Here is a 27,854-nt window from a genome sequence, read left to right on the forward strand (position 1 = left end):
ACTCCCTCCCCCTCTCCCTCTTATTGACCTCACTAACATGGCCGCCATGTCCATCCTCCCCACTCCCTCTTATTGACCTCACTAACATGGCCGCCATGTCCATCCTCCCCACTCCCTCTTATTGACCTCACTATCATGGCCGCCATGCCCATCCTCCCCACTCCCTCTTATCGACCTCACCAACATGGCCGCCATGCTCATACTCCCTTCTCCTCTCCCTCTTATCGACCTCACCAACATGGCCGCCATGCTCATACTCCCTTCTCCTCTCCCTCTTATCGACCTCACTAACATGGCCGCCATGTCCATCCTCCCCACTCCCTCTTATCGACCTCACCAACATGGCCGCCAAAACACCCTCACCCGGGCTTGGGAGGAGTTCTTCAGGACCCCCACACATGATGAGCCCTCGACTTTCTATCGCAATGGAAAATGCCGGATTTTGATGGATATATATCTATCACACGCGCAGGCCGATGAAAAACCTTTTCTGCGAAGCCGTTTGCGTGAATGAGGCGTGACTGTGTTGCGCGGGCAGTGGGAGAGGCAGGCGGGTGTGTGGTCATCAGGAGGCGCCAGGCAGTGAGGGGGGAGGGAGCGGCGGTTGCTGAGCGGTTGCTGGGGGGAGGCTGCTGTTGGAGCCGGTGAGTCAAATGTTGCTTTTTGTACAAAATAACCCTTAGAATGGCCAGGAATAAGTTAATTATGCCGGGATATTCCTGGGACAAGCAAGTTCCACGTGTGGCCGGGTTGTCCTGCTAGGGAGGGGGGGGGGGGGGGGCTAGTGCATTAAACATAGAAACACAGGAATAGAAAAATAAAATAGGTTCCATTCGGCCCTGAGACTAGAGGCAATGTTATTGAGAGAGTTGTGAATCTGTGGGATTCTCTGCCACAGAAGGCAGTGGAGGCCAATTCACTGGATGTTTTCAAGAGCGAGTTAGATTTTGCTCTTAGGGATAACGGAATCAAGGGATATGGGGAGAAAGCAGGATCGGAGTTACTGATTCTGGATGATCAGCCAATAGGTGCAGGTGTAGGCCATTCGGCCCTTCGAGCCAGCACCGTCAAGGGAGATGCTAAATGCATTTCGTTGTCTCTGTACTGTACACTGACAATGACAATTAAAATTGAATCTGAATCTGAATCTGAATCATACCCAATCAGTTCCCCGTTCCTGCCTTCTCCCCATATCCCCTGACTCCGCTATCTTTAAGAGCCCTATCTAACTCTCTCTTGAAAGTATCCAGAGAACCGGCCTCCACCTCTGAGGCAGAGAATTCCACACTCACCACTCTCTGCGTGAAAAAGTGTTTCATCATCTTCATTCTAAATGGCTTACTCCTTATTCTTAAACTGTGGCCCCTGGTTCTGGACACCCCCAACATCAGGAACATGTTTCCTGCCTCTAGTGTGTCCAAACCCTTAATAATCTAATGCTGGTTTAATGGGGATGAAGATCAAGAAAAATAGATTATTGTATAAGCTTCAAAGTCAACTTGTTGAGTCTTATTGTAACTCGTTCTCAGCTAGTAAACAGCTAACAATGGCCTGTTTCCTTTATCATCGTTACTTTTTTGCATATATTTCATTTATTTATTCTATAACTCTCTACATCACCGTGTATATCTCTAGCTTCCCTCTCCCCTGACTCTCAGTCTGAAGAAGGGTCTCGATCCGAAACGTCACCTACTCCTTTTCTCCGGAGATGCTGCCTGTTCTTCGCAGCTGCCTGCCTGTGCCTAAAGCCTTTGCAGGAAGCATAATGGGAAGAAGTGAAGTCTAGATAAATGTGCGAGTCAGGGTTGTAATAGACGTCATCAGTCGATAGTTCATCTCCTGTGCTGGAGACGGTGAGATCAAGAAAGAGGAGGGCGGTGTTCCCTCTCCCATCCCCCTCCCCTTTCTTGATCTCACCCTTTTTGTACATTGGCCTTCATCGACAGGGTATATGAGTATAGAAAGTACACAAAAATGCTGGAGAAACTCAGCGGGTGCAGCAGCATCTATGGAGCGAAGGAAATAGGCAATGTTTCGGGCCGAAACACTTCTTCAGACTAGAAGTTGGGCATTTATGCTGCAGTCTGAAGAAGGGTTCTGAGCTGAAATGTCACCTATTCATTTTCCCTAACCTGACCCATAGATCTTGTCTCACCTATACACTGTAAATGGGTCCATTGTCATCATGTATTATCTTTCCGCTGACTGGTTAGCACACAACAAAAGCTTTTCACTGTACCTCGGTACACGTGACAATTAATGAAGTAAAATTAACTAACTGAACTGAACTATACCCAACCAGTGTAGTAACATTGAAGGAAGTGGCATCTGGGGATAATATGGGTGTAACCTTGTTTACAGGGCGAGTTGTTTGTATGCATTTTGACAACACTCATGCAATTATCTCTCTCCTTTCACTGCTGATAACGTTTCAAAATTAACACTTTCAAAATTATTATTCACTAGCTCTTCATGTAACATCTTTAAGAGCTCAATCTAGCTCTCATTTGAAAGTATCCAGTGAACCGGCCTCCACCACCCTCTGAGGCGGAGAATTCCACAGACTCACCACTCTGTGTGTGGAAAAAGTCAGTGGAAAGACAATACATGATTACAATCGAGCTGTCCACAGTGTACAGATACAGGATAAAGAGAATAACGTTTTTGTTTGAGTACACCACTTGCAATCAGTTTTCTGATCTGAGCGCAATATCCAAAAGCAGCTCTGATCATTCATTTATAATCCAGCTTTGTGATTGCGACAAAGACATTCTCTGTGCTTGCCCTTTTGTCCCTGTCCGCAGCCCTTAACTGTGTTGATCGCAGTATCCCTCTAGAATGTTTCTCCACTGTCATTCATCTGCGTGACCATACTGTGTAGGGAGGAACTGCAGATGCTGGTTTACACCGAAGATGGACACAAATTGCTGGAGTAACTCGGCGGGTCAAGCAGCATCTCTGGACCAAAGGAATAGATGACGTTTCGGCTTGAAGAAGGGGGTCTCGGCCCGAAACGTCACCCATTCTCTCCAGATATGCTGCCGGACCCGCTTAGTTACTCCAGCACTTTGTGTCCACCTTGTGTGGTCATACTGGCCGGGTTCCATTCTACCGTGGACAGAGAGTCGCCAGCAATGGCTTCTCACCAACGTGCTGCCCATGGCAACACGGTGATCACCACAATGTCAGTTTACACACGTACGTTGGCAACATCTGCCCCTCCTCCGCCACCCCATCACCATGTCTCGAGCGCAATCCCTCTAAGTTGCCATAAAGTGATAGGAGTAGAATTAGGCTATTCGGCCCATCAAGTCTATTCTCCAATTCAGTCGTGGCTGATCTATCTCTCCCTCCTAACCCCATTCTCCTGCCTTCTCCCCATAGCCTCAGATACCTGTACTAATCAAGAATCTATCTCGGCTTTAAAAAATATCCACTGATTTGGATATTCAGTATTTATCAAACTCCTTGTCAGTGACAGTGGGTGCACAGAAACTGCCTTCACCTCACTATAGGACAGATTAAAGCCAAATCTTTGTTCCTGAAATGTATTTTGTTCCCTAATCACTGACTCCATTTCACCCCTAGTCAGTTGGCTGAAGCTGTATCAGATTATTCGTATATTTAGTGCCATTGCTCAAGTTTAAAAGTTCATGAAGGTAGTAATAATAAGACACGCTATTTCTATTACTTTATTGTTTCCCAGCGTGTTATTCTCAGCCCACCTGCTGCTGAACACTCCACTCGTACCTGTCTGAAGGGTCTCGACGCAATACCTCACCTATTCCTTTTCTCCAGAGATGCTGCCTGGCCCCGCTGACTTACTCCAGTATCGTGTCTACCTTCACTCTTACCTTCATTGCCGTTACACTTGCCTATTCCAACCCATCCTTTCCAGCTGTTTAAGAAGGAACTGCAGATGCTGGAAAAATCGAAGGTAGATTAAAAATGCTGGAGAAACTCAGCGGGTGAAGCAGCATCTATGGGTGCGAAGGAATAGGTGATGTTTTGGGTCGAGACCCTTCTTCAGACTGATGTGGAGGTGGGGGAAGAAGAAAGGAAGAGGCGGAGACAGTGGGTTGTGGTTGGACTCACTCTGGCCATGGAGGAGGCCGATGACAGAAAGGTTGGATTCGGAATGGGAGGGGGAGTTGAAGTGCTGAGCCACCGAGAGATCAGGTTTAAAAAAAACCCTTGTTACTCCAGCATTTTATGTCTATCTTTGCTGTGAACCAGCATCTGTAGTTCCTTCCTACACATAGATAAAACCCATGTCCTGTTTGGATGATAAAAACTATGTTGAATAACTTTTGCCTAGAAAAAGTTGAATTTTAAAATAGAATTGGATAAATACTAGAAACATCAAGTGGCTGGCCTGAGGGAAGAACTGGCCATGGGACTAATTGGAGAGCTATTACAAAGTCATGTCACGATGGGTTGAGTGGTCGACTATGCTGCTTGATTCAGCTTCTATTTTTAATCGTGGCTTACACAACCTGGTATGTGCTTGGCAGAGCATTGGGGCATGGGTTTCCAAATCCCGTGCTTTTGTTCTCCAGGCCCTGCCTACCCATTCTTGCATTGTTTTGCTTCAGGATGTACCAATAATACTAACTCATTCAGCACAGCTTCACCTCAGCCCGATCTTGCTTCATGATGAAACATGGTTGACCCAAATAGACAAAGTGCTGGAGTAACTCAGCGAGTCGAGCAGCATCTCTGGAAAACAATAGACCACAGATGCAGGAGTAGGCCATTTGGCCCTTCGAGCCAGCACCGCCATTCACCGTGATCAAGGCTGATCATCCACAATCAATACCCCGTTCCTGCCTACTTCCAATATTCCTTGACTCTGCTATCTTTAAGAGCTCTATCTAACTCTCTCTTGAAAGCATCCAGAGAATTGGCCTCCACTGCCTTCTACAGATTCATAACTCTCTGGGTTTTCCCTCCTCTCCGTTCTAAATGGCCTCCCCTTATTCTTAAACTGTGGGCCCTGGTTTGGGCTCCCCCCACATCGGGAACATGTTTCCTGCCTCTAGCGTGTCCAAACCCTTAAAAATCCTATATGTTTCAATGAGATTCCCTCTCATCCTTCTAAACCAGTGTATAAGCCCAGCTGCTCCATTCTCTCAGCATATGACAGTCCCGCCATCCAGGGAATTAACCTTGTAAACCTACGCTGCACTCCCTCAATAGCAAGAATGTCCTTCCTCAAGTTTGGAGACCAAAACTGCACACAATACTCCAGGTGTGGTCTCACCAGGGCCCTGTACAACTGCAGAAGGACCTCTTTGCTCCTGTATTCAACTCCTTGTTATGAAAGCCAACATGTCATTAGCTTTCTTCACTGCCTGCTGTGCCTGCATGCTTACTTTCAGTGACTGATGAAAAAGGACACCCCATTGTGTAAATGCTGACGGTAATGTTAAGATGCAAGAACTGGGAAATAACTCGACCCGAAACGTCACCCATTCTTTCTCTCCAGAGATGCTGCTGTCCCGCTGAGTTACTCCAGCCTTTTGTGTCTCTTCCATATTGAGTCTCTCTGAATCTATGATTCTGATCCTTTCATGGAAATATTTAGAATTATCGTACAGTGAGTTGTCATTTTTGATCACCACAAACAGCTGACGTAGTTTCTCCTTGCTTGCACCCTGTCAAACCTCTCCTGCGCTCTCTAATGTCTTGATGTACTTCATGATGCACAGTACCCAGAACTGAATGCAGCTCGCCAACCAGGGCCTCGTCAAACTTTGATATCAGTTTGACATCGCCTTCCGTTTTTAAATTTAAGAACTGACATTTATTGAAACCGTGGTGGGGATTACCACAGTAGTTTCAGATTCTCAATGTCCTATCCTGTGGGCATACCCCAATCTGTGCCAGAGTCTGTCTACGTGAACTCACTGGCCAAAGGCTGCTGAATCATTCTGACTGTGTTTGGTAGCTGGATCACACGTCTGTGCATCTTTGTTTTAAAATCTGGGTGTGTGTGCCTCTGTTAGTGTGCGTGTCTGTGTGTGTGTGTGTGTGTGTCTGTGTGTGTGTGTATCTGAGTTTGTGTGTGTCTCTGAATGTGTCAGTGAGTGTGTGTGTGTGTCTATGAGTGAGTGTGCGTCTGTGTGTGTGTGTCTGAGTGTGCATCTTCGGTGAGCGCGTGTGGCTTTGGTGTGTGTCTCTCTGAGTGCGCGTGTCTGTGTAGCTCTCAGTGTGAGGATGTCTCTGGTGTGTGTGTGTACATCTCTCTGGTGTGCAAGTGTGTCTCTGGGGTGTGTGTGCCTGCCCTCTACACCCCTGCTGCTGCGTTTGTGCTCTGACTCCTGTGCCCTGTCACTTGCAGCTGGTGGTAACAGAAGGGATGCCCAAGAAGTTCCAGGGAGAAAACAGCAAGTCAGCGGCTGCCAGAGCGCGGAAGGCGGAGGTGAAGGCAGCAGCAGATGCCAAACTACGGAGGGAGCTGGAAGATGCCTTCTGGAAAGACGATGACAAGCACATAGCGAGAAAGGAGCAACGCAAGGTGCGTCAGCCGCTCCATCCTCAGGCCGTACCATCTGGCTTCACTTTACACTCCGCTTCTCTCCTTATGTGACACGCGTTTGTCTCCTGTTCACCTCTAGCCTTTTCACCTCCACCAATCAAGCGCCCGTGCCAGCAGCATTTGTCCTTCACCATCTCTCTTTTCCAGCTTTCTCTACCCTCCCCTCCCCTCCCCTCCCCTCCCCCCCACCCCTCACCCCCACCCTCCTCCCCTCTCCCCCAACAACAAACAATCTTAAGAACAGTCCCGACCCGAAAAAGCCACCTATCCAATCCCACCACAGATGCTGCCTGATCCGTTGAGTTACTCCAGCACTTTGTGTTTTGCTCAAGATTCCCAGCATCTGCAATTACTTGATCAACTAGGCAAGTGGGCTGAAGAACGGCGAATGACGTTTAATGTAGTTGGCGTAACATTTTGCATTTTGGGAAGTCGAACCAGAGCAGAGAATGAATGTCAATGAATTCGTCAATGAATTATAATGAATTATAATGCCCTGGGGAGTGTTAAGGAGCAGAGGGACCTTGGAGCACACGGTTCCCTTAAAGTGGCGCCACCTGCAGGCTGAATGGCAAATTGGAATTTTGGTACATTGGCCTCGGTCAGGTATTGAGTTTGAAGTTGGGCCGTTATGCTGCAGTCTGAAGACGGGTTCTAACCAGAAATGTCACTATTCCTTTTCCCCAGAGACTCCAGCATTCTGTGTCTATCTTCAGTATAATCCAGCATCTGCAGTTCATAGAAACATAGACATGCAACTGCAGTAGGACCTCCTTGCTCCTGTACTCAAATCCTCTCGCTATGAAGGCCAACATGCCATTTGCTTCCTTCACTGCCTGCTGGACCTGCATGCTTGTTTTCAGTTCCTACAGTTCCTTCCCACCCATTTTGTCTGCTTCACTGCGAAAGCTCCTTAACGTATGCTCACTTTGAAGAAGTTCTCTTCTCTCCGGGATTTCTGCAACATCCTTTCTCACTGCTCCCTCTCTCTGAGTCTGATGAAGGGTTCCTGACCCAAAATGTCACCACCTCCATTTCTCCATGGAAGCTGTGTGTAGGAAGGAACTGCAGGTGCGGGTTTACACTGAAAGTAGACATAAGATGCTGGCGTAACTCAGCGGGTCAGGCAACATCGCTGGATAGAAGGAGTGAGTCATTATTCACGTCGAGACCCTTCCTCAGTCTGAAGAACGGGCCTCGACTTGAAACATCACTGATTCCTAAGATACTGTGTCTTATCCCCATAGATGCTGTCAGCGCCATTGAGTTACTCCAGCATTTTGTGTCTATCTCCGTTTTGTGACGGTTGTGCCAGACTTCATCCCCCTGCGCTCCAAGGAATAAAGTCTTAGCCTGTAGCTCAGGCTATCGAGTCCTGGCAACATCCTCGTAAATCCTCTCTGCATCCTTCCCAGCTTAACAACATCTTTCCCATAACATGTTGACCAAAACTGAACACAATACTCTAAATGTGACCTAACCAATGTCTTATACAACTGTAACATGACCTTCTAACAGAGTACATACTCTGAGTGATGAATGCCAAAATGCTGAAAGCCTTCTTGACCACCCTATCTTCTCTGCATTCTTTCCAGCTTGATAACGTCTTTCCTATAACATAGGAACGCCAAGGAGGATGAGAGTTTTCAAGGTGCACAAAATCATGAGAGAAATAGATCGGGTAGAAGCACCGAGTCTCCCGCCCAGAGTAGGGGAATTGACATCCAAAGGAAAGTAGACAAAAATGCTGGAGAAACTCAGCAGGTGAGGCAGCATCTATGGAGCGAAGGAATAGGTGACGTTTAGGGTCGCGACCCTTCTTCAGATCCAAAGGATAAAGGTTTGAGGGTGGGGGGGGGGGGGGGGGGGGAGAAAAATTTAATAGGAACCTGGAGGGTAACCTTTTCACACAAAGGGTGGTGGGTAAATGGCACAAAGCTGCCGGAGGAGGTAGTTTAGGCAGTGACTATTGCAACATTAGACAGATACATGGATAGGACGGGTTTAGAGGGATATGGGCCAAACGTCACCTATTCCTTCGCTCCATAGATGCTGCCTCACCCGCTGAGTTTCTCCAGCATTCTTGTCTACCTTCAGTAATAACCATATAACAATTACAGCACGGAAACAGGCCATCTCGGCCCTACAAGTCCGTGCCGAACAACTTTTGTTCCCTTAGTCCCACTTGCCTGCACTCATACCATAACCCTCCATTCCCTTCTCATCCATATGCCTATCCAATTTATTTTTAAATGATACCAACGAACCTGCCTCCACCACTTCCACTGGAAGCTCATTCCACACAGCTACCACTCTCTGAGTAAAGAAGTTCCCCCTCATATTACCCCTAAACTTCTGTCCCTTAATTCTGTAATATATTAATCTACTTCCTTAAGGATCTTGCTAAATAGAAATTAGCTGCGATGTTTGCATTGCATAATAATGAATGCATATTGAAAGCAATCCCCTTGCTGTGCCAGGTTCTGGGACATCTGCAGCCTGTCAAGGCGCTGTTGTGTACAAAAAGCAAGTTTGCTCTTGTAGCCGGTGTGTATTTTTAGCTGGAGTTCTCAGTGGTAAACACACACACACAAAAGGCACTTCCTCCCGTACGCTGGCAAGCAGATGGCAGCTCGGGGAAAACCCACTGGTGCAGCTCCCAGCTCCAGTGTATTTGTGCCCACCGCTCGCAGGTCAGTTGTTGACACTTGCAGCTGCAGTTCAATGTCACCAGGTGGCGGAGCTGCTGCATCACGGAGGCTAACTAGAAACATAGAAACATAGACAATAGGTGCAGGAGTAGAGGCCATTCGGCCCTTCGAGCCTGCACCATTCGCCATTCGATATGATCATGGCTGATCATCCAACTCAGTATCCCGTACCTGCCTTCTCTCCATACCCCCTGATCCCTTTAGCCACAAGGGCCACATCTAACTCCCTCTTAAATATAGCCAATGAACTGTGTGGCCTCAACTACCTTCTGTGGCAGAGAATTCCACAGATTCACCACTCTCTGTGTGAAAAATGTTTTCCTCATCTCGGTCCTAAAAGATTTCCCCCTTATCCTTAAGCTGTGACCCCTTGTTCTGGACTTCCCCAACATCGGGAACAATCTTCCTGCATCTAGCCTGTCCAAACCCTTAAGAATTTTGTAAGTTTCTGTAAGATCCCCCCCCCCCCCTCAATCTTCTAAATTCTAGCGAGTACGAACCAAACTAACATCAGTACTGCCACTAAACATCCACTGCCATTTAATGAGGTAATGGCTGGTCCAATCTGAGCTACTTACCTGCCTGCTCCCCATTATCAGTGATGTTCTCACAATCTACATGAATTCCCCTTGTATTGAATGACTCAGCATTCGTAACTCTCAAGGGCAGTGAATTCCAAAGTTTCACAACTCGCTGAATGGACATTTCTCCTTGTGTTCTGAATGGAACATAGAACAGGAACTGGCCTTTTGGTCCACAATGCCTCGACCGAACATGATGCCAAGATACACTAATCTCTTTAGAGGTGATCCTTATCCTAAGACTATGCTCTCTAGCTCTTAGATTCACTGCCAGAAGAAATGTTTTTCTAAACTAAACATATAAAGTTATTCTTCTAAACGCCAGAGAGCTGAGCCAAATCTGCACGATCTTTCCTATCCAATTACCCTTGCTATCTGGAATCATACTAATGGACCTTTACTACTTCAGGCAGCACGGTGGCGCAGCGGTAGAGTTGCTGCCTCACAGTGCCAGAGACCCGGGTTCGATCCTGGCTACGGCTGCTGTCTGTACGGAGTTTGAACGTGTTTCCCGTGACTGCGTGGATTTACCACGGGCGCTCCGATCTCCTCCCACACACCAAAGATGTACAAGTCTGTAGGTTAATTGGCTTCTGTAAATTGTCCCCAGTGTGTAGAAACATAGAAACATAGAAATTAGGTGCAGGAGTAGGCCATTCGGCCCTTCGAGCCTGCACCGCCATTCAATATGATCATGGCTGATCATCCAACTCAGTATCCCGTACCTGCCTTCTCTCCATACCCCCTGATCCCCTTAGCCACAAGGGCCACATCTAACTCCCTCTTAAATATAGCCAATGAACTGGCCTCAACTACCCTCTGTGGCAGAGAGTTCCAGAGATTCACCACTCTCTGTGTGAAAAAAGTTCTTCTCATCTCAGTTTTAAAGGATTTCCCCCTTATCCTTAAGCTGTGACCCCTTGTCCTGGACTTCCCCAACATCGATGGAGCTCGTGTAGGATGGAACTAGTATCTGGGGTGATCGCTGGTTAGCAAGGACTCGGTGGGCTGATGGGCCTGTTTCCACGCGGTATCTCTAAACTAAACTAAATAAATTCTAAATAGCTGAGGGCCCAACACTGATTCTTGTGGCATCTCATTAGTTTCATCTTGAAAATGACCCATTTATTCCGATTGTCTCCTGCCTGTGAACTGATCCTCTATATGGGCTATTAGATTACCATTAATGCCTTGAATCCTTATCAAGGTCTATCAACTTCTATGTGGTACCTTATCAATTGTCCTTTGGGAATCTAAAAACACTGTGTCCATTGTCTGTCATTATCCAGCCGGCTGGTTACATCCTCAAAGAAATAAACACAAACCTCAAACACTCTCCCATTCATAAAACCACATTGATTGCCATTATATCTTTCAGTAACCTGTTACCATTTCTCAGTAAAGCACTCCCATGCTTTTTCTGGACGACATATGTTAGGCTGACGGGCAAGTGGTTCCCAGCAGTGTCCTTTCCTCCTTATATTGATTACCGCCATTATGTTTGCAGTTTTCTAATCTGCTGGGAGTAATCTAGGGAATTTGGAAAGGATCGAAGCCAATTCCTTTTAAATGCTTTAATACAATCCTTCAGCTCCTGGGGACTTGGCGGTCTTTAACCCTCATTCTCATCCCGAGCAACGCAGTCAGGAAGATACCCAGAGATATAAAAGCTCTCTTATAAATTTATAGTGAGGTTTTGTCGAAACAGAGAGCCCACCTGTGTAGGAGCGTGGGCTGTGGTGCAGTCGTGCATCCTTGCAGGAGGATCGCATCCCCACCTGCGCAAATAACCTGCCATTGTTTGCATTATAATAATGACCGTTGCTGAAAATATTTTAATGGTCAACTCTTTGGAAATGCACTGAAATTGTGTGAGGCATCACAAAAATTTGAGGACAAGGGGTCACAGCTTAAGGATAAGGGGGAAATCCTTTAAAACCGAGATGAGAAGAACTTTTTTCACACAGAGAGCGATGAATCTCTGGAACTCTCTGCCACAGAGGGTAGTTGAGGCCAGTTCATTGGCTATATTTAAGAGGGAGTTAGATGTGGCCCTTGTGGCTAAAGGGGATCAGGAGGTATGGAGAGAAGGCAGGTACGGGATACTGAGTTGGATGATCAGCCATGATCATATTGAATGGCGGTGCAGGCTTGAAGGGCCGAATGGCCTCTACTCCTGCACCTAATTTCTATGTTTCTATGAGAATGTACAAACTTGAGTTTGTATGTTCTCCCTGTGACGGCGTGGGTTTTCTCCGGGTGCTCCGGTTTACACTCGCATCCCAAAAGACGCGCGGGGTTTTAGGCTAATTGGCTTCGGTAAAATTGTCCCTAGTGATAGTATTGGTGTACAGGGTGATCGCTGGGCGGCACGGACTCGGTGGGCCGAAGGGCCTGGTTCCGCGCTGAATCTGTATCTCACAATCATACTTTATTAGCCAAGTATGTTTTTGCAACGTAGGAGGAATTTGATTTGCCGTACAGTCATACCAATAAAAAGCAGCAAAACACACAAAATACAATTGTGTTTAACCTCGAGCCTTCCATTGACGGGGTGATCTAGAACAAGGGGTCACACAGTTTAAGGATAAGGGGGAAATCTTTTAGGACTGAGATGAGGAAAACTTTTTTCACACAGAGAGTGGTGAATCTCTGGAATACTCTGCCGCAGAAGGTAGTTGAGGCCACAGTTCATTGGCTATATTTAAGAAGGAGTTAGATGTGGCCCTTGTGGCTAAAGGGATCAGGGGGTATGGAGAGAAGGCAGATACAGGATACTGAGTTGGATGATCAGCCATGATCATATTGAATGGCGGTGCAGGCTCGAAGGGCCGAATGGCCTCTACTCCTGCACCTATTGTCTATGTTTCTATGATCTTGGCTCCCATAGCTGGCGGTTGGGCCCTCGCATCTGGGCGATCAAGCTTCCATATTGCAGGGGGGGGGGGGGAGGGGGAATCTCAGCTGCCGGACCCCGGGTCGGGGCTAGTTGCACCCCCTGCGACTTTGGAGCTTCCCAACATCAGTCTTTACCCGAGACTGCGAGCTCCCCGATGTTGAAATCCGCAGGTCACGGTTGGAGCGTTGATCCCAAGCAAGGGATCGGCTCCAGTGGTGTCCACGGGTGGGACTCAAAGTCAGTCTCGAGCAAGGCCGCCAGCTCCACGATGTTAGGCTGCAGAGCGACCGACCGGAGATACGATCCCGGAAGAACAGTCGCATCTCCAGCAAGACAAGTTTCCCCCCACCCCCGCACCCCCCACATATAACTAACCAAACATTAACACAAACTTGTAAAACGCACTAAAATAACGAAAAGATAGACCCAGTTGTCCCCAGGATCATTCCTGTAAACCTCTGGACCCTCTCCAACTCCAGCACATCCTTCCTCAGATGTGAGGTCCAGAATTGCTCCCAATATTCAAAATGGGGTCGGACCAGTGCCTGAAGGAGCATCAGCATTCCACCCCTCTTCTGTTCCAGTCCTTTTGCCGATAGCAGCTACCTTTAGTCTCTTCAATATTCACCAGCCAAATGTCTCTCCATCTAAACCACCAAAGTAATTTCAACATTTAAGAAGGAACCGCAGATGCTGGGAAAATCAAAGGTGGATAAAATGCTGGGGAAACTCAGCGGGTGGTGCAGCATCTATGAAGCGAAGGAAATAGGCAACGTTTCGGGCCGAAACCCGGAAGGGTTTCGGCCCGAAACGTTGCCTATTTCCTTCAAGGGTTTCGTCCCGAAACGTTGCCTATTTCCTTCGCTCCATAGATGCTGCTGCACCCGCTGAGTTTCTCCACCATTTTTGTGTACCTACTGCTGCTGTCTGTAGACCCTTTTCTTCAGTTAAAGTAATTTAAACAATGAAGTAATTTAAATGACCTCTGGCAGTCACCGTTTGATTATTCCTGTGTGAACATCAATCCTCAGCCCCCCCCCCCCCATGCGATTTTAATGTTTACTATTCGAGCACAGTGCTCATGTTTAGAAAGAAATCAAAAAGCCACACATGGGCGGCGCAGTGCGCAATAATGAGTTGCAGGAACCATAGCTAATTTCTCCTTGTCACAGTCCTGATACGGAGTGTGCGCTGCATTATATTACCTCTTGCGGTTACGGCGGGGTGGGTCCAGTTCCAGTGTTTGGTAGCTTAGAGATACAGCGTAGAATCAGGCCCTTCGGCCCACCGAGCGGTCGCTGGCCGTCGCTCACATAGAAACATAGAAAATAGGTGCAGGAGTAGAGGCCATTCGGCCCTTCGAGCCTGCACCGCCATTCAATGTGATCATGGCTGATAATCCAACAGTATCCTGTACCTGCCTTCTCTCCGTACCCCCTGATCCCTTTAACCACAAGGGCCACATCTAACACCCTATACTCAAATCCTTTTCATAGCAAAAGGATTTGAGTATAGGAGCAGGGAGGTTCTACTGCAGTTGTACAGGGTCTTGGTGAGACCACACCTGGAGTATTGCGTACAGTTTTGCTCTCCAAATCTGAGGAAGGACATTATTGCCATAGAGGGAGTGCAGAGAAGGTTCACCAGACTGATTCCTGGGATGTCAGGACTGTCTTATGAAGAAAGACTGGATAGACTTGGTTTATACTCTCTAGAATTTAGGAGATTGAGAGGGGATCTTATAGAAACTTACAAAATTCTTAAGGGGTTGGACAGGCTAGATGCAGGAAGATTGTTCCCGATGTTGGGGAAGTCCAGGACAAGGGGTCACAGCTTAAGGATAAGGGGGAAATCCTTTAAAACCGAGATGAGGAGAACTTTTTTCACACAGAGAGTGGGTGAATCTCTGGAACTCTCTGCCACAGAGGGTAGTTGAGGCCAGTTCATTGGCTATATTTAAGGGAGTTAGATGTGGCCCTTGTGGCCAAGGGGATCAGAGGGTATGGAGAGAAGGCAGGTACGGGATACTGAGTTGGATGATCAGCCATGATCATATTGAATGGCGATGCAGGCTCGAAGGGCCGAATGGCCTACTCCTGCACCTAATTTCTATGTTTCTATGTTTCTATGTTTCTATGTTTCCCTCTTAAATATAGCCAATGAACTGTGGCCTGAACTACCTTCTGTGGCAGTGAATTCCACAGATTCACCACTCTCTGTGTGTGAAGAAAAATGTTTTTCTCATCTTGGTCCTAAAAGATTTCCCCCTTATCCTTAAACTGTGACCCCTTGTTCTGGACTTCCCCAACATCGGGAACAATCTTCTAGCCTGTCCAACCCCTTAAGAATTTTGTAAGTTTCTATAAGACCCCCCCTCAATCTTCTAAATTCTAGCGAGTACAAGCCGAGTCTATCCAGTCTTTCTTCATGTGAAAGTCCTGCCATCCCAGGAATCAGTCTGGTGAACCTTCTCTGTACTCCCTCTATGGCAAGAATGTCTTTCCTCAGATTAGGAGACCAAAACTGTACGCAATACTCCAGGTGTGGTCTCACCAAGACCCTGTACAGAGGCCAAGTGATCCACAAACCTGCACGCTTTTGTGTTGCAGGAGTAAACCAGAGAAAACCCGCTCGGTAGCAAACTCCACACAGACAGCAGCAGAGGTCAGGATTGTAGCTGTGTCTCTGGCGCTGTGAAGCAGCAGCACTACCGGATGCACCGCTGCGCCAGCGTAACATATGGAGCTGTGTGGAGATTGCACGCTCTCCCTGTGACTGCGTGGATATCTCCCAACCTCCCCCCATGTGCAAAAGATGTACCATTCATTAGACTAATCGGCTGGTGTAGAATCAATGGCATTACCGTGCGTGTCAGAGAGAATAAGTTAGTGGATTGTAAAATAATGCCCCTGTCCCACTTCGGAAAACTGAACGGAAACCTCTGGAGACTTTGTGCCCCCCCACCCAAGGTTTCCGTGCGGTTCCCGGAGGTTGCAGGTGGTTGCCGGAGGTTGCAGGTGGTTGCTGGAGGTTGCAGGTAGTGGTAGCAGGTAGGGAGACTGACAAAAACCTCCGGGAACCGCACGGAAACCTTGGGTCGAGACCCTTAAGGGTGAGGCAGCATCTATGGAGCGAAGGAATAGGTGACGTTTCAGGTCGAGACCCTTTCGGGTCTTGACCCGAAACGTCACCTATTCCTTCGCTCCATAGATGCTGCCTCACCCACTGAGTTTCTCCAGCATTTTTGTCTCCCTTTAAGAAGAAGAGGTTTCCGTTCAGGTTTCCGAAGTGGGACAGGGGCATTAGGGAAGATGCAAAATGTTGGTGAACCTCGGCATGTTATGCAGCATCTCTGGAGAACGTGGATAGATGACAGGCACAGAATGCTGGAGTAACTCAGCATCTCTGGATCGAAGGAATGGGTGAAGTTTCGGGTCAATAGGCAATAGGTGCAGGAGTAGGTCATTCGGCCCTTCGAGCCAGCACCGCCATCCAATGTCTGAAGAAGGGTTTCGTCCCGAAACGTTACCTATTTCCTTCGCTCCATAGATGCTGCTGCACCCGCTGAGTTTCTCCAGCACTTTTGTCTACCTTCGATTTTCCAGCATCTGCAGTTCCTTCTTAAACAGATCCTATGGAGTGAAGGAAATAGGCAACGTTTCGGGTCGAGACCCTTCTTCAGTCTATTTTAACGTCTACCTTCTCCCATATAATGTGATCATGGCTGATCATCCCCAATCAGTACCCCGCTCCTGCCTTCTCCCCATAATCCCCTGACTCCGCCATCTTTAGGAGCCCTATCTAGCTCTCTCTTGAAAGTGTGAGACTTCTTCAGTCCACATCCACTCTATCCAGGCCGTTCACCATTCAGCATTGATCCTCTAGAGCACGAATGGCTTCAGAAGGCTGCCCCCTCCCCTTCCCCCCCCCCCCCCCCCCCCCCCTCCATTGCTGCCTGTTACACTAACGGGGAGCACATTTCCTTATTCATTAAGGGACCTGGTTCTTTTAAAAAGCAGGGAATCCAAGAGTCGGGTTTCGTGTTACGTCCTGCCTTTTGTGCAACTGAATCCTTCCCTTCATGAATATCCAATGCATTCTCCAACGTGCCCTCTCCATGTTCCCTCTTCGCCAAATTAAAAAGCTGCAATCCAACCCAGACTGGGCACTCTGCCCTTCCCCTATCACCCTTGGGCACCACTTCCTTGCTCCCTCCCTCCTTCCTCCCTCCCTCCCTCCGTTCCCTCATCTCCACTGCTCCACGTTCCCCGTTAAAATACACTTTGTTAATGACCAGCCCGTTTTGTTTTTAAACATACATTCACATTTTTAAGAAGGGAACTGCAGATGCCGGAAAAATGTGAAGGTGGTCAAAAAAGAGGTCTGTGGACTCAGTGGATATTTTTAAGGTGGAGATTGATAGATTCTTGATCAGTACGGGTGTCAGGGGTTATGGGGAGAAGGCAGGAGAATGGGGTTAGGAGGGAGAGATAGATCAGCCATGATTGAATGGGAGGGGTGGGGGGGGAGGATAGACGATGGGCCGAATGGCCCAATTCTGCTGCTGCTACAGCTTATGAATACTTCACTGGCATCTCCGAGGATGAGAAAGGCACACTAAAAATGTGAAGGGAGACAAAAATGCTGGAGAAGCTCAGGCAGCATCTATGGAGCGAAGGAATAGGCAACGTTTCGGGTCGAGACCCTTAAGGGTGAGGCAGCATCTATGGAGCGAACAAATAGGTGACGTTTCGGGTCGAGACCCTTTCGGGTCTCGACCCGAAACGTCACCTATTCCTTCGCTCCATAGATGCAGCCTCACCCGCTGAGTTTCTCCAGCATTTTTGTCTACCTGTAAGAAGAAGAAGTTCAGTTTAGTTGTCACCCATGTCACCCATCCATGTTCTCCATAGATGCTGCCTGACCCGCTGAGTTACTCCAGCACTCTGTGAAACGTCACCTATCCATGTTCTCCACAGATGCTGCCTGACCTGCTGAGTTACTCCAGCACTCTGTGAAACGTCACCTATCCATGTTCTCCACAGATGCTGCCTGACCCGCTGAGTTACTCCAGCACTCTGTGAAACGTCACCTATCCATGGTCTCCACAGATGCTGCCTGACCTGCTGAGTTACTCCAGCACTCTGTGAAACATCACCTATCCATGTTCTCCACAGATGCTGCCTGACCTGCTGAGTTACTCCAGCACTCTGTTAAACGTCATCTATCCATGTTCTCCACAGATGCTGCCTGACCCGCTGAGTTACTCCAGCACTCTGTGAAACTCAGCGGGTGAGGCAGCATCTATGGAGCGAAGGAAATAGGCGGCGTTTCGGTTCGAGACCCTTCATCAGACGCTGAGTTTCTCCAGCATTTTTGTCTACCTCCGAGTTGTAATGGCTCATTCACGAATTGGCCCCTCCGACACTGCTGCATTGGATACATTAATCTGGATGAGTGGATGAGAGTTTTAGACACTTTGAGGTAAGCACGATAGTCACAGAGTGCAGCTGACACATGAATTAGTGTGGGACATTTGATGCTGGGCCTGCAGAGAGAGCATTTGCTAAAGTTGCTGCAGTGCAGTGTTTTGTTTTGTCCGTCGTGCTGCAGCTTTTGCGCTGTTGCCCAATTGGTGTTTTGACCTCTCCCCAGGTTGAGAAGGAGAAGAAGCGGGTGGATGTTCTGGAGCGGAAGAAAGAAATCCAGCGTCTCCTGGATGAGGAGGGATGTAGCATGACGGTAAAAGCCAGCAAGCCGGCGCCGCCTGTCAAGATAACCCGCGCTCAGATAGAGGCGTCTGTTAAAAGGGAGAACGGGGGCCAGGCTGCAGAGGAAGTCAAAGGTACGTGGCTGCTCCCCGCCTGCTTGTTTTAGAAACATAAGCAATAGGTGCAGGAGGAGGCCATTCGGCCCTTCGAGCCAGCACCGCCATTCATTGTGATCATGGCTGATCGCCCCCTATCAATAACCCGTACCTGCCTTCTCCCCATATCCCTTGACTCCACTCGCCCCCAGAGCTCTATCTAACTCTCTCTTAAGTCCTGCCCTCTGTGGCAGGGAATTCCATAAATTCACAACTCTCTGGGTGAAAAACATTTTTTCTCACCTCAGTCTTAAATGACCTCCCCTTTATTCTAAGACTGTGGCCCCTGGTTCTGGACTCGCCCAAAATTGGGAACATTTTTCATGCATCTAGCTTGTCCAATCCTTTTATAATTGTATGTTTCTATAAGATCCCCCCCCCCTCATTCTTCTAAACTCCAGTGAATACAAGCCTAGTCTTTTCAATCTTTCCTCATATGACAGTCCCGCCATCCCAGGGATCAATCTCGTGAACCTACGCTGCACTGCCTAAATCACAAGGATGTCCTTCCTCAAATTAGGAGACCAAAACTGTACACAATACTCCAGATGTGGTCTCACCAGAGCCCTATATATATCAGGGGCGGCATGATGGCGCAGCGGTAGAGTTGCTGCCTCACAGCGCCAGAGACCCAGGTTCGATCCTGACTACAGGTGCTGTCTGCACGGAGTTTGTACGTTCTCCCCGTGACAGCGTGGGTTTTCTCCGGGTGCTCCGGTTTCCTCCAACACTCCAAAGACGTACCGGTTTTGTAGGTTAATTGGATTCATTAAGTTGTAAAATTGTCTCTTGTGTGTGTGTGTAGGTTAGTGTATGGGGTGATCGATGGTAGGCATCGACGCAGTGGGCCGAAGGGCCTCCTTCCGTGCTGGTTTAAAGTCTAAAGACTCTCTAAAGTCTAAATCAGCTTCCATTGCAGTTCCATCGTGGACCTTATATAACAATATGAAACTTTGGCCTGAGCTTGCTCCCAATCTCTGAAAGATTCATTTTGTAAATTGTTCACTTGAGTCGTTAACCCCCTTTCACAGTCCAGCCATTCTCATATCTCTAGACCCACGCCGAGAAAATACTCTGGAAGGAAAGGTAGCCATTAAACCTGGCTCGGCCAAAACTCTGATTATTAATAACCACTTTCTGTTATTTGCACTTTACCAGTTTATTTATTCATGTGTGTATATATTTATATTATGGTATATGGACACACTGATCTGTTTTGTAGTAAATGCCTACTATGTTCTGTGTGCTGAAGCAAAGCAAGAATTTCATTGTCCTATACAGGGACACATGACAATAAACTCACTTGAACTTGAACTAGACAAAAATGCTGGAGAAACTCAGCGGGTGCAGCAGCATCTATGGAGCAAAGGAAATAGGCTTTTTTTTCCTTCCAGGAAAGAACTGGTTTAAATCGAAAGTGGACACAAAATGCTGGAGTAATTCAGCGGGGCAGGCAGCATCTCTGGAGAGAAGGAATGGGTGAGGAGGAATCACAAAGGGGGAGCAGTGAGAGAGGGTGTTGCTGGACTCTCGTCGGAGATGGGAGGAAGGGTCTCGACCCAAAACGTCACCTATTCCTTCTCTCCAGAGATGCTGCCTGTCCCGCTGAGTTTACTCCAGCATTTTGTGTCTATCTTCCAGAGGCTCGTTACATATACCTACCACCCTGTGTGTGGGGGGGAAATAAAGTTGCCCCCTGGGTTCCTACAACATTCCCCCACTCCCCTCACCCCCCCTCACCCTAAACCTATGTCCTCTGTTTGTTGATTCCCCTACGCTGGGTAAAAGTACTGTATTCCTCTCATGGTCTGGTGCGCTTCTATTAGATCACCCCTCATCCTCCTGCGCTCCTGGGAATAGAATTTGAGCTTGAGCTTGACAATAGAATACATGAAAAGAAAAAAAAACAATGAACAGCTAAAACCGGGTAAAAAAAATGTTTAACTACATGTCTTAAGAGTCTATTAAACAAATGCAAATCACATTCTTAACAACTCCGACATTCTGTACAGAGATCTTCAAAGGGAACTTTTGCTGCTTCAGATTCACTTCCAGTTGACCTGGAGCAGCTGCGAGACCTTGAGAATGAGCTCGGCTCTTTGTATTTTTTCTTTTTTCTTTATTTTTTTGGGTGGGGATATGAAGAGTTATGAAGCAGGTATATCATCACTTTTTGTTTTTCTTTCTGTTTTTGTCATTTCTTTAAGTTTTTCTCATTTCTCTTCATTGCTCAGTCTTCGACTACTCGCTCTTCATTTGGTAGTTTAGGGGTTGTATTCTTACACATTCACTTATAACCATATAACAATTCCAGCACGGAAACAGGCCATCTCGGCCCTACTAGTCCGTGCCGAACAAATTTTTTCCCTTAGTCCCACCTGCCTGCACTCATACCATAACCCTCCATTCCCTTCTCATCCATATAGAAACATAGAACATAGAAATTAGGTGCAGGAGTAGGCCATTCGGCCCTTCGAGCCTGCACCGCCATTCAATATGATCATGGCTGATCATCCAACTCAGTATCCTGTACCTGCCTTCTCTCCATACCCCCTGATCCCCTTAGCCACAAGGGCCACATCTAACTCCCTCTTAAATATAGCCAATGAACTGGCCTCAACTACCCTCTGTGGCAGAGAGTTCCAGAGATTCACCACTCTCTGTGTGAAAACAGTTCTTCTCATCTCGGTTTTAAAGGATTTCCCCCTTATCCTTAAGCTGTGTACCTTTGGATATGCCTATCCAATTTATTTTTAAATGATACCAACGAACGTGCCTCCACCACTTCCACTGGAAGCACACCGCTACCACTCTCTGAGTAAAGAAGTTCCCCCTCATGTTACCCCTAAACTTCTGTCCCTTAATTCTGAAGTCATGTCCTCTTGTTTGAATCTTCCCTACTCTCAGTGGGAAAAGCCTGTCCACATCAACTCGGTCTATCCTTCTCATCATTTTAAAGACCTCTATCAAGTCCCCCCTTAACCTTCTGCGCTCCAGAGAATAAAGACCTAACTTATTCAACCTATCTCTGTAACTTAGTTGTTGAAACCCAGGCAACTTTCCCTTTCATTTTCCCTGTTTCTTGCTTTTTCTCCCTTTTTCTATTTCATCTTAGCTAGAAATTAAAATTTAAGCTGTACAATAGATGCATCATGTCATATGCCGAGGTTTATACTTTTGTACACTGCTTCTAATAAAAATAGATTAAAAAAAAAAATCTTTTTTAAATGACAGAGAAACAGATGAGCCACCTAGAGGTGCCATTGGAGGAGAATGTTAACCGCATATTGCTCAGTGAAGATGACATCGATGCCAGGACTGTTGAAGATGCCATTGCTGCCCTCAGGTAAGGGGGGGAGGGGGGGGGTCAATGCCTACCCCTTGTGCCAGTTTGCCAAACAGTGTTTGCTATGTGCAGAGTTGCCAAGGGTATCTATACAACCAGCTGAAAAAACAAGTTGGAGTTTTGCCCACGTAGTTATGTTATATCAAGTAACCCCCCGCATTCCCTCTCTCTCCGCCCCTCCCCCACCCTCGTCATTCTGCCAGTTCCACTGTTCGCTTCCATACATCCCTTCGTTATCACCTCGTCCGCAGCAAACAATGGACCATTGTGGGCTCCACCTTTCCCCGATCATCGGTGCCGGCTCTGATTTGTTCTGAACCTTTTCAGACCACTATTTTCCCTCTCCCCTGACTCTCAGTCTGAAGAAGGGTCTCGACCCGAAACGTCACCCATTGCTTCTCTCCAGAGATGCCGCCTGTCCCGCTGAGTTACTCCAGCTTTTTGTGTCTTATCTTCGAAGTTGGGGGCCATTGATCCAATCGAGCCCCATCCAGTCCCTCAGTTCTAACATGGCATTTCTAAGGTGACTTGGAGGTAAAAGATGAGGTGTGATCGTATTGAATGGCCCAAGGCTGAAAGGCCTCCTGCTTTTTCTGTTCATTATGTTCTCATTCCATCTTATTGTTACTAAACTGAGTATTTTGCGGAGGTCCCAGTGTCCTCAGTACATCGGCTGCATCCTGGTGCCAAGTTCCCCCCTTTCGAATGGTTGCTGTTTCTCGGCGTCTAAAATTCCTTGCAGTCTCTCATAAGGTCACAAGTTTAATTTAGTTCAGAGATACAGCATGGAAACAGGCCCTTTGGTTCCACGAGTCAGCCCCGACCAGTAGTCCCCGCACATTAATACTACCCTATGCACACTAGGGACAATTTACATTTATACCAAACCAATATAACCTACAAACATCTTTGTGGAGTGTGGGAGGAAACAGCAGCACCCGGAGAAAACCCACCCAGGTCACAAACTCTGTACAGACAGACTCGTAGTCGGGGTTGAACCCGGGTTGTTGCGGTGTGAGGCAGCAACTCTACCGCTGCGCCACCATGCTGCCCACGTTCACAGGTTATACAGAAGCGGTAGAATTAGGCCATTAGGCACATTGTCTGCTCCGCATTTCAATCATGGCTGATCTATCTTCCCCCCTCAACCCCATTCTCCTGCCTTCTCCCCGTAACTTCTGACAAGCGGACTAATCAAGGATCTACGGATCTTCGCCTTAGAAATATCCATTGTGGACGCAGCCCAGACCATCACACAAACCAACGTCCCTTCTATTGACTCGCGCTACCTTGGCAAGGCCATAGTGAAGGACAAGTCGCACCTTGGCCACTCCCTCTTTGATGGAGTCTTTCATGACCCTCGAGCTGTCCTTGATCGGGCTTTACTTTGCGCTAAACACTATTCCCTTATCATGTATCTGCACACTGTAAATGGGATCGATTGTAATCGGCTGACTGGTTAGCACGTAACAAAAAGCTTTTCACTGTACCTCGGTACAGTGGCTTGCAATCTCCAGTCCTGCACGCGTGGGGGGATTAATTATTCGTTTGCCCACAGATTTGTGGTCACCCCAGTGTTGAGAGGGTGGGGGGGGGGGGGGGGGGGGGGGGGGGGGGGGGAGAGAAAATTGCTCTCCGCTGCCTTCTGTATCCAAGCAAATCATGGTTAATCCGGCAGTAATGCTCCCGTGGCGTTAAATTGACTGGAGTTTCAGGTGACTAAAAACTAATCTCCCTTTCTCATTGAATCATTAGATACACTGTTATATCCATCAGCTGAATTAGTGAGGCTGATTTGACTGTTCTGCAGTGTATCTTTCTTTTATCTGTAATATTTAACTCTCAGTTGAACAAAGACCCAACAGAACGGTGCACTCTTCAATTCCTGCCCGAGATCTGTTGTTTTAACACATGGCTTTGTGGTAATTGATTAGAGAATGATTGAACTTGGGTCAGCTCATATAGATTAGTGCTCAGAGCTAATCGATTGCTATCAATTCCAGTGATAGATCTAACCTCACCAGAACCATACCCCAATGTTGACGGTGACATCTGAGCCCAAGGGTTACACTATGATCGAACTACTCCACCAGTACTGTCTCCCAAAGTTAATGGTGCACTTTAATTGGTGGTAAAGCACAAAAGCAGGCCACTCAGCCCATCATAGCCGCAGATGCTGGTTTAAATCGAAGGTAGAATCTGAAGATGGGTCTTGACCTGAAACGTCACCCATTCCTTCTCTCCAGAGATGCTGCCTGTCCCGCTGAGGTTACTCCAGCATTTTGTGTCCACCATCACAGGTGTGCCAGCTATTTGAAATTAGTCTCACCACCATCGTCAGGGCGGCACGGTGGCGCAGCGGTAGAGTTGCTGCCTCACAGCGCCAGAGACCCGGGTTCCATCCTGACCACGGGTGCTGTCTGTACGGAGTTTGCACGTTCTCCCCGTGACTGCGCGAGTTTCCTCCGGGTGCTCCGGTTTCCTCCCACACTCCAAAGACACGCAGGTTTGTAGGTTGATTGGCTTCTGTGTAGATTGCAAATTGCCCCTAGTGTGTGTAGGATAATGCTACTGTACGGGGTGATCGATGGTCGGCGCGGACTCGGTGGGCTGAAGGGCCTGTTTCCGCGCTGTATAACGTAACTGCACCATCTCCCAATGTCTAGTGGGCTGTTGACATTTGTCAATGCACTCTAATTGCTATCGAACCACAAAGGAAGACCATTCAGCTCATCATTACTGGGCCAGCTCTTTTTTTTAAAATTAAATTTTTATTAGAGGCATCTGCATATCATAATCCAAACCAGTACAGACTTTGTTTGGCGGTTACATATTAAATATCCAGGTTCCCAGGGACCCAGTTACTAAAGTAGCTGGGGTCCTCCTTTATCGGTTGCCTCTAATTATTTATTAATATTTATAGATAGGAAAAATAAAGAAAGAAAGAAGATAAATAGGATAAACTATCAATAGTACAACTTGGGAGAGAGGTCCGTAGGTCGGGGAACTTAACTGTTCATCTAGTCCTGGGTTCAGGCTTCCGTCCGGCCTACCAATCTACCCCTTCAAATAATCTATAAATTAGAGACCAGATTCTAATAAATAATTCTGGTTTGTCAATTAAGACAAATCTCATTTTTCTCCAAATGTAAGGTCTCCGACATAAGGTCTCCATAATCCACATCTTGATCGTGGGGGTTGTTGGGTTTTTCCAAAATTTTAAGATCAATTTCCCCCCCAAATTATTATACTGTAATCAAGGAAATTTGGGCCAGCACTTTGAAAGATTTTTTTTTTAATTAGTCCCACTCCCATGCTGTCTCCTCCCAGAATATTTCTACATTATGACTGTTACCAAATTAATTTTTGAATTATCCTTGTTGATATTTGCTTCCACCATCATTTCGGACAGCAGATTCGTATAAAAGTTTGCTGGGTTAAACAACTTCTCATTTTCCTTCACCGATCTACTCAATCTCTGTCCCTTCTGCTGTTGTAAATACTTGCTCCTGAATGGCTCTGTCAGAATATCTATTGATTTTGAACGTTGCATTATTACTGAGGTATTATTGTTTGAGCATAAAATGTTAGACAGTTTTCTGAAGAGAAAAAAAAAAGCTCCTTAAATATCTCGAGAGGTAATGGTCTGGAGAAGGGTCTCGACCCGAAACCACATCAGTCTGAAGAAGGGTCTCGACATGTGGGTTCGGGAGCTAATTGTCCTTCAATAAAATAAAAATTATCTTCGTGTGTAAATAATAAGGAGTGGGAAATTTTCCCTCGAAGGATTAGGGTGAAGGGGTAATCGATGATCAACATACACTCAAATGATAGACAGAAAATGTTGGTGGACATAAACGCTGGAGAAACACAGCGGGTGAGGCTGCATCTATGGAGCGAAGGAATAGGCGACGTTTCGGGTCGAGACCCGGAAGGGTCTCGACCCGAAACGTCACCTATTCCTTCGCTCCATAGATGCTGCCTCATCCTTAAGGATCTCGACCCGAAACGTCACCTATTCCTTCTCTCCATAGATGCTGCCTCACCCTTAAGGATCTCGACCCGAAACGTCACCTATTCCTTCTCCCCATAGATGCTGCCTCACCCTTAAGGGTCTTGACCCGAAACGTCACCTATTCCTCCTTTCCATAGATGCTGCCTCACCCGCTGAGTTTCTCCAACATTTTTGTCCACCTTCCAAGTAATGGAAGATCCCTATCCAATGGATCTTGCTGGTGAATGTTGTATAAGCTCTGGATTCAGATACAGCCCACATTATTTGTCTGTGTCCAGTGGCCTGTTTGTTCTTCTGTCTCTGTTGTTCTAAAATAACTGCAGGCAAAACCAGAGGCCATGAACAGCAGTAGGTAGTGCTGGCTGGGTAATGAGAGGATGTTCACACATACGTCTACACTTGAAACCTGCTTGCCACCCTCTCTCGTACACACCCCCACACAGTCTGAAGAAGGGTCTCGGCCCGAAACGTCACCCGTTCCTTCTCTCCAGAGATGCTGCCTGTCCCGCTGAGTTACTCCAGCATTCTGTGTCTATCCAAGGTTTAGACATTGTGCTGGATGATCGCTGGTTGGCACAGACTCGATGGGCCAAAGGGCCTGTATGTCTAAAGTCTAAAGTGAGATGTTTATACATAGCTGTGGGGAAGTAATGTAGGGAGGAACTGCAGGTGCTGGTTTACCCCAAAGATAGACACAAAATGCTGGAGTAACTCATCTCCGTTCTGAATGGCCTACCCCTTATTCTTAAACTGTGGCCCCTGGTTCTGGACTCCCCCATCGGGAACATGTTAGACTCTAGAGTGTTCAAACTCTTAATAATCTTCTATGTTTCAATGAGATTCCCACTCATCCTTCTAAACTCTCATCCTTCTAAACTCCAGAGTATATAAGCCCAGTGGTGCTGGCTCGAAGGGCTGAATGGCCTCCTCCTGCATGCATGTTTCTATGCTTCCTGCTCTTCTAAGTAGTAAAAGCAGTAAACACTGCCCAGTCCATCATCGGCTCTGACCCTCCCTTCCATCGAGGGGATCTATCGCAGTCGCTGCCTCAAAGAGGCTGGCAGTATCATCAAAGACCTTCAGGTAGAAGGTACAGGAGCCTGAAGACTGTAATGACCAGGTTCAGGAATAGCTACTTCCCCACAGCCATCAGGCTATTAAACTTGGCTCGGACAAAACTCTGAACATTAATAGCCCATTATCTGTTATTTGTACTTCATCAGTTTATTTATTCATGTGTGTATTTACGTGTATAATGGTATATGGACACACTGATCTGTTCTGTAGTCATTGCCTACTATGTTCTGTTGTGCTGAAGCAAAGCAAGAATTCCATTGTCCTGTCGGGGACACATGACGATAAACTCACTTGACTCGACTCTCCTTTCATTCAGCACGGGGGAGAGCGTGGACCACCACCCAGAGCGCCGCCTGCGAGCTGCCTACGCCGCCTTCGAGGAGGCCAACTTGGGGCGCTTGAAAAACGAAAACCCCAACATGCGGCTGTCGCAGCTCAAGCAGATGCTGAAGAAGGAATGGATGAAGTCGCCCGACAACCCGCTGAATCAGCTGCACGGGGCCTACAACGCCAAGAGCGAGCGCCTGGCCTGAACCAGCCCCAGCTCCAGCCCCAGGTCCAGCCCCAGCCCCAGCTCCAGCCCCAGCCCCAGCTCCAGCTCCAGCTCCAGCCCCAGCCCCAGCTCCAGCTCCAGCTCCATCTCCATCTCCAGCTCCATCTCCATCTCCAGCTCCAGCTCCATCTCCAGCTCCAACTCCAGCTCCAGCTCCAGCTCCAGCTCCAGCTCCAGCTCCAGCTCCAGCTCCATCTCCATCTCCAGCTCCATCTCCATCTCCAGCTCCATCTCTCCAGCTCCATCTCCAGCTCCATCTCCATCT

General features: G+C 47.5%; 1 protein-coding gene across 1 annotated transcript; it reads left to right on the forward strand.

Moving 5' to 3' along the window:
• Positions 1–509: 509 nt before the first annotated feature.
• On the forward strand, positions 510–27,719 carry LOC129710985 (coiled-coil domain-containing protein 124-like). Its single transcript, XM_055658320.1, has 5 exons — positions 510–644; positions 6,344–6,520; positions 18,388–18,577; positions 21,833–21,944; positions 27,353–27,719. Exons 2-5 carry the CDS (start codon positions 6,362–6,364, stop codon positions 27,567–27,569), a joined length of 678 nt encoding a protein of 225 aa, XP_055514295.1. The 5' UTR covers positions 510–644; positions 6,344–6,361; the 3' UTR covers positions 27,570–27,719.
• Positions 27,720–27,854: the final 135 nt, after the last annotated feature.

This window comes from Leucoraja erinacea, chromosome 29 (assembly GCF_028641065.1).
Source record: "Leucoraja erinacea ecotype New England chromosome 29, Leri_hhj_1, whole genome shotgun sequence".
Classification (NCBI taxonomy): domain Eukaryota; kingdom Metazoa; phylum Chordata; class Chondrichthyes; order Rajiformes; family Rajidae; genus Leucoraja; species Leucoraja erinaceus.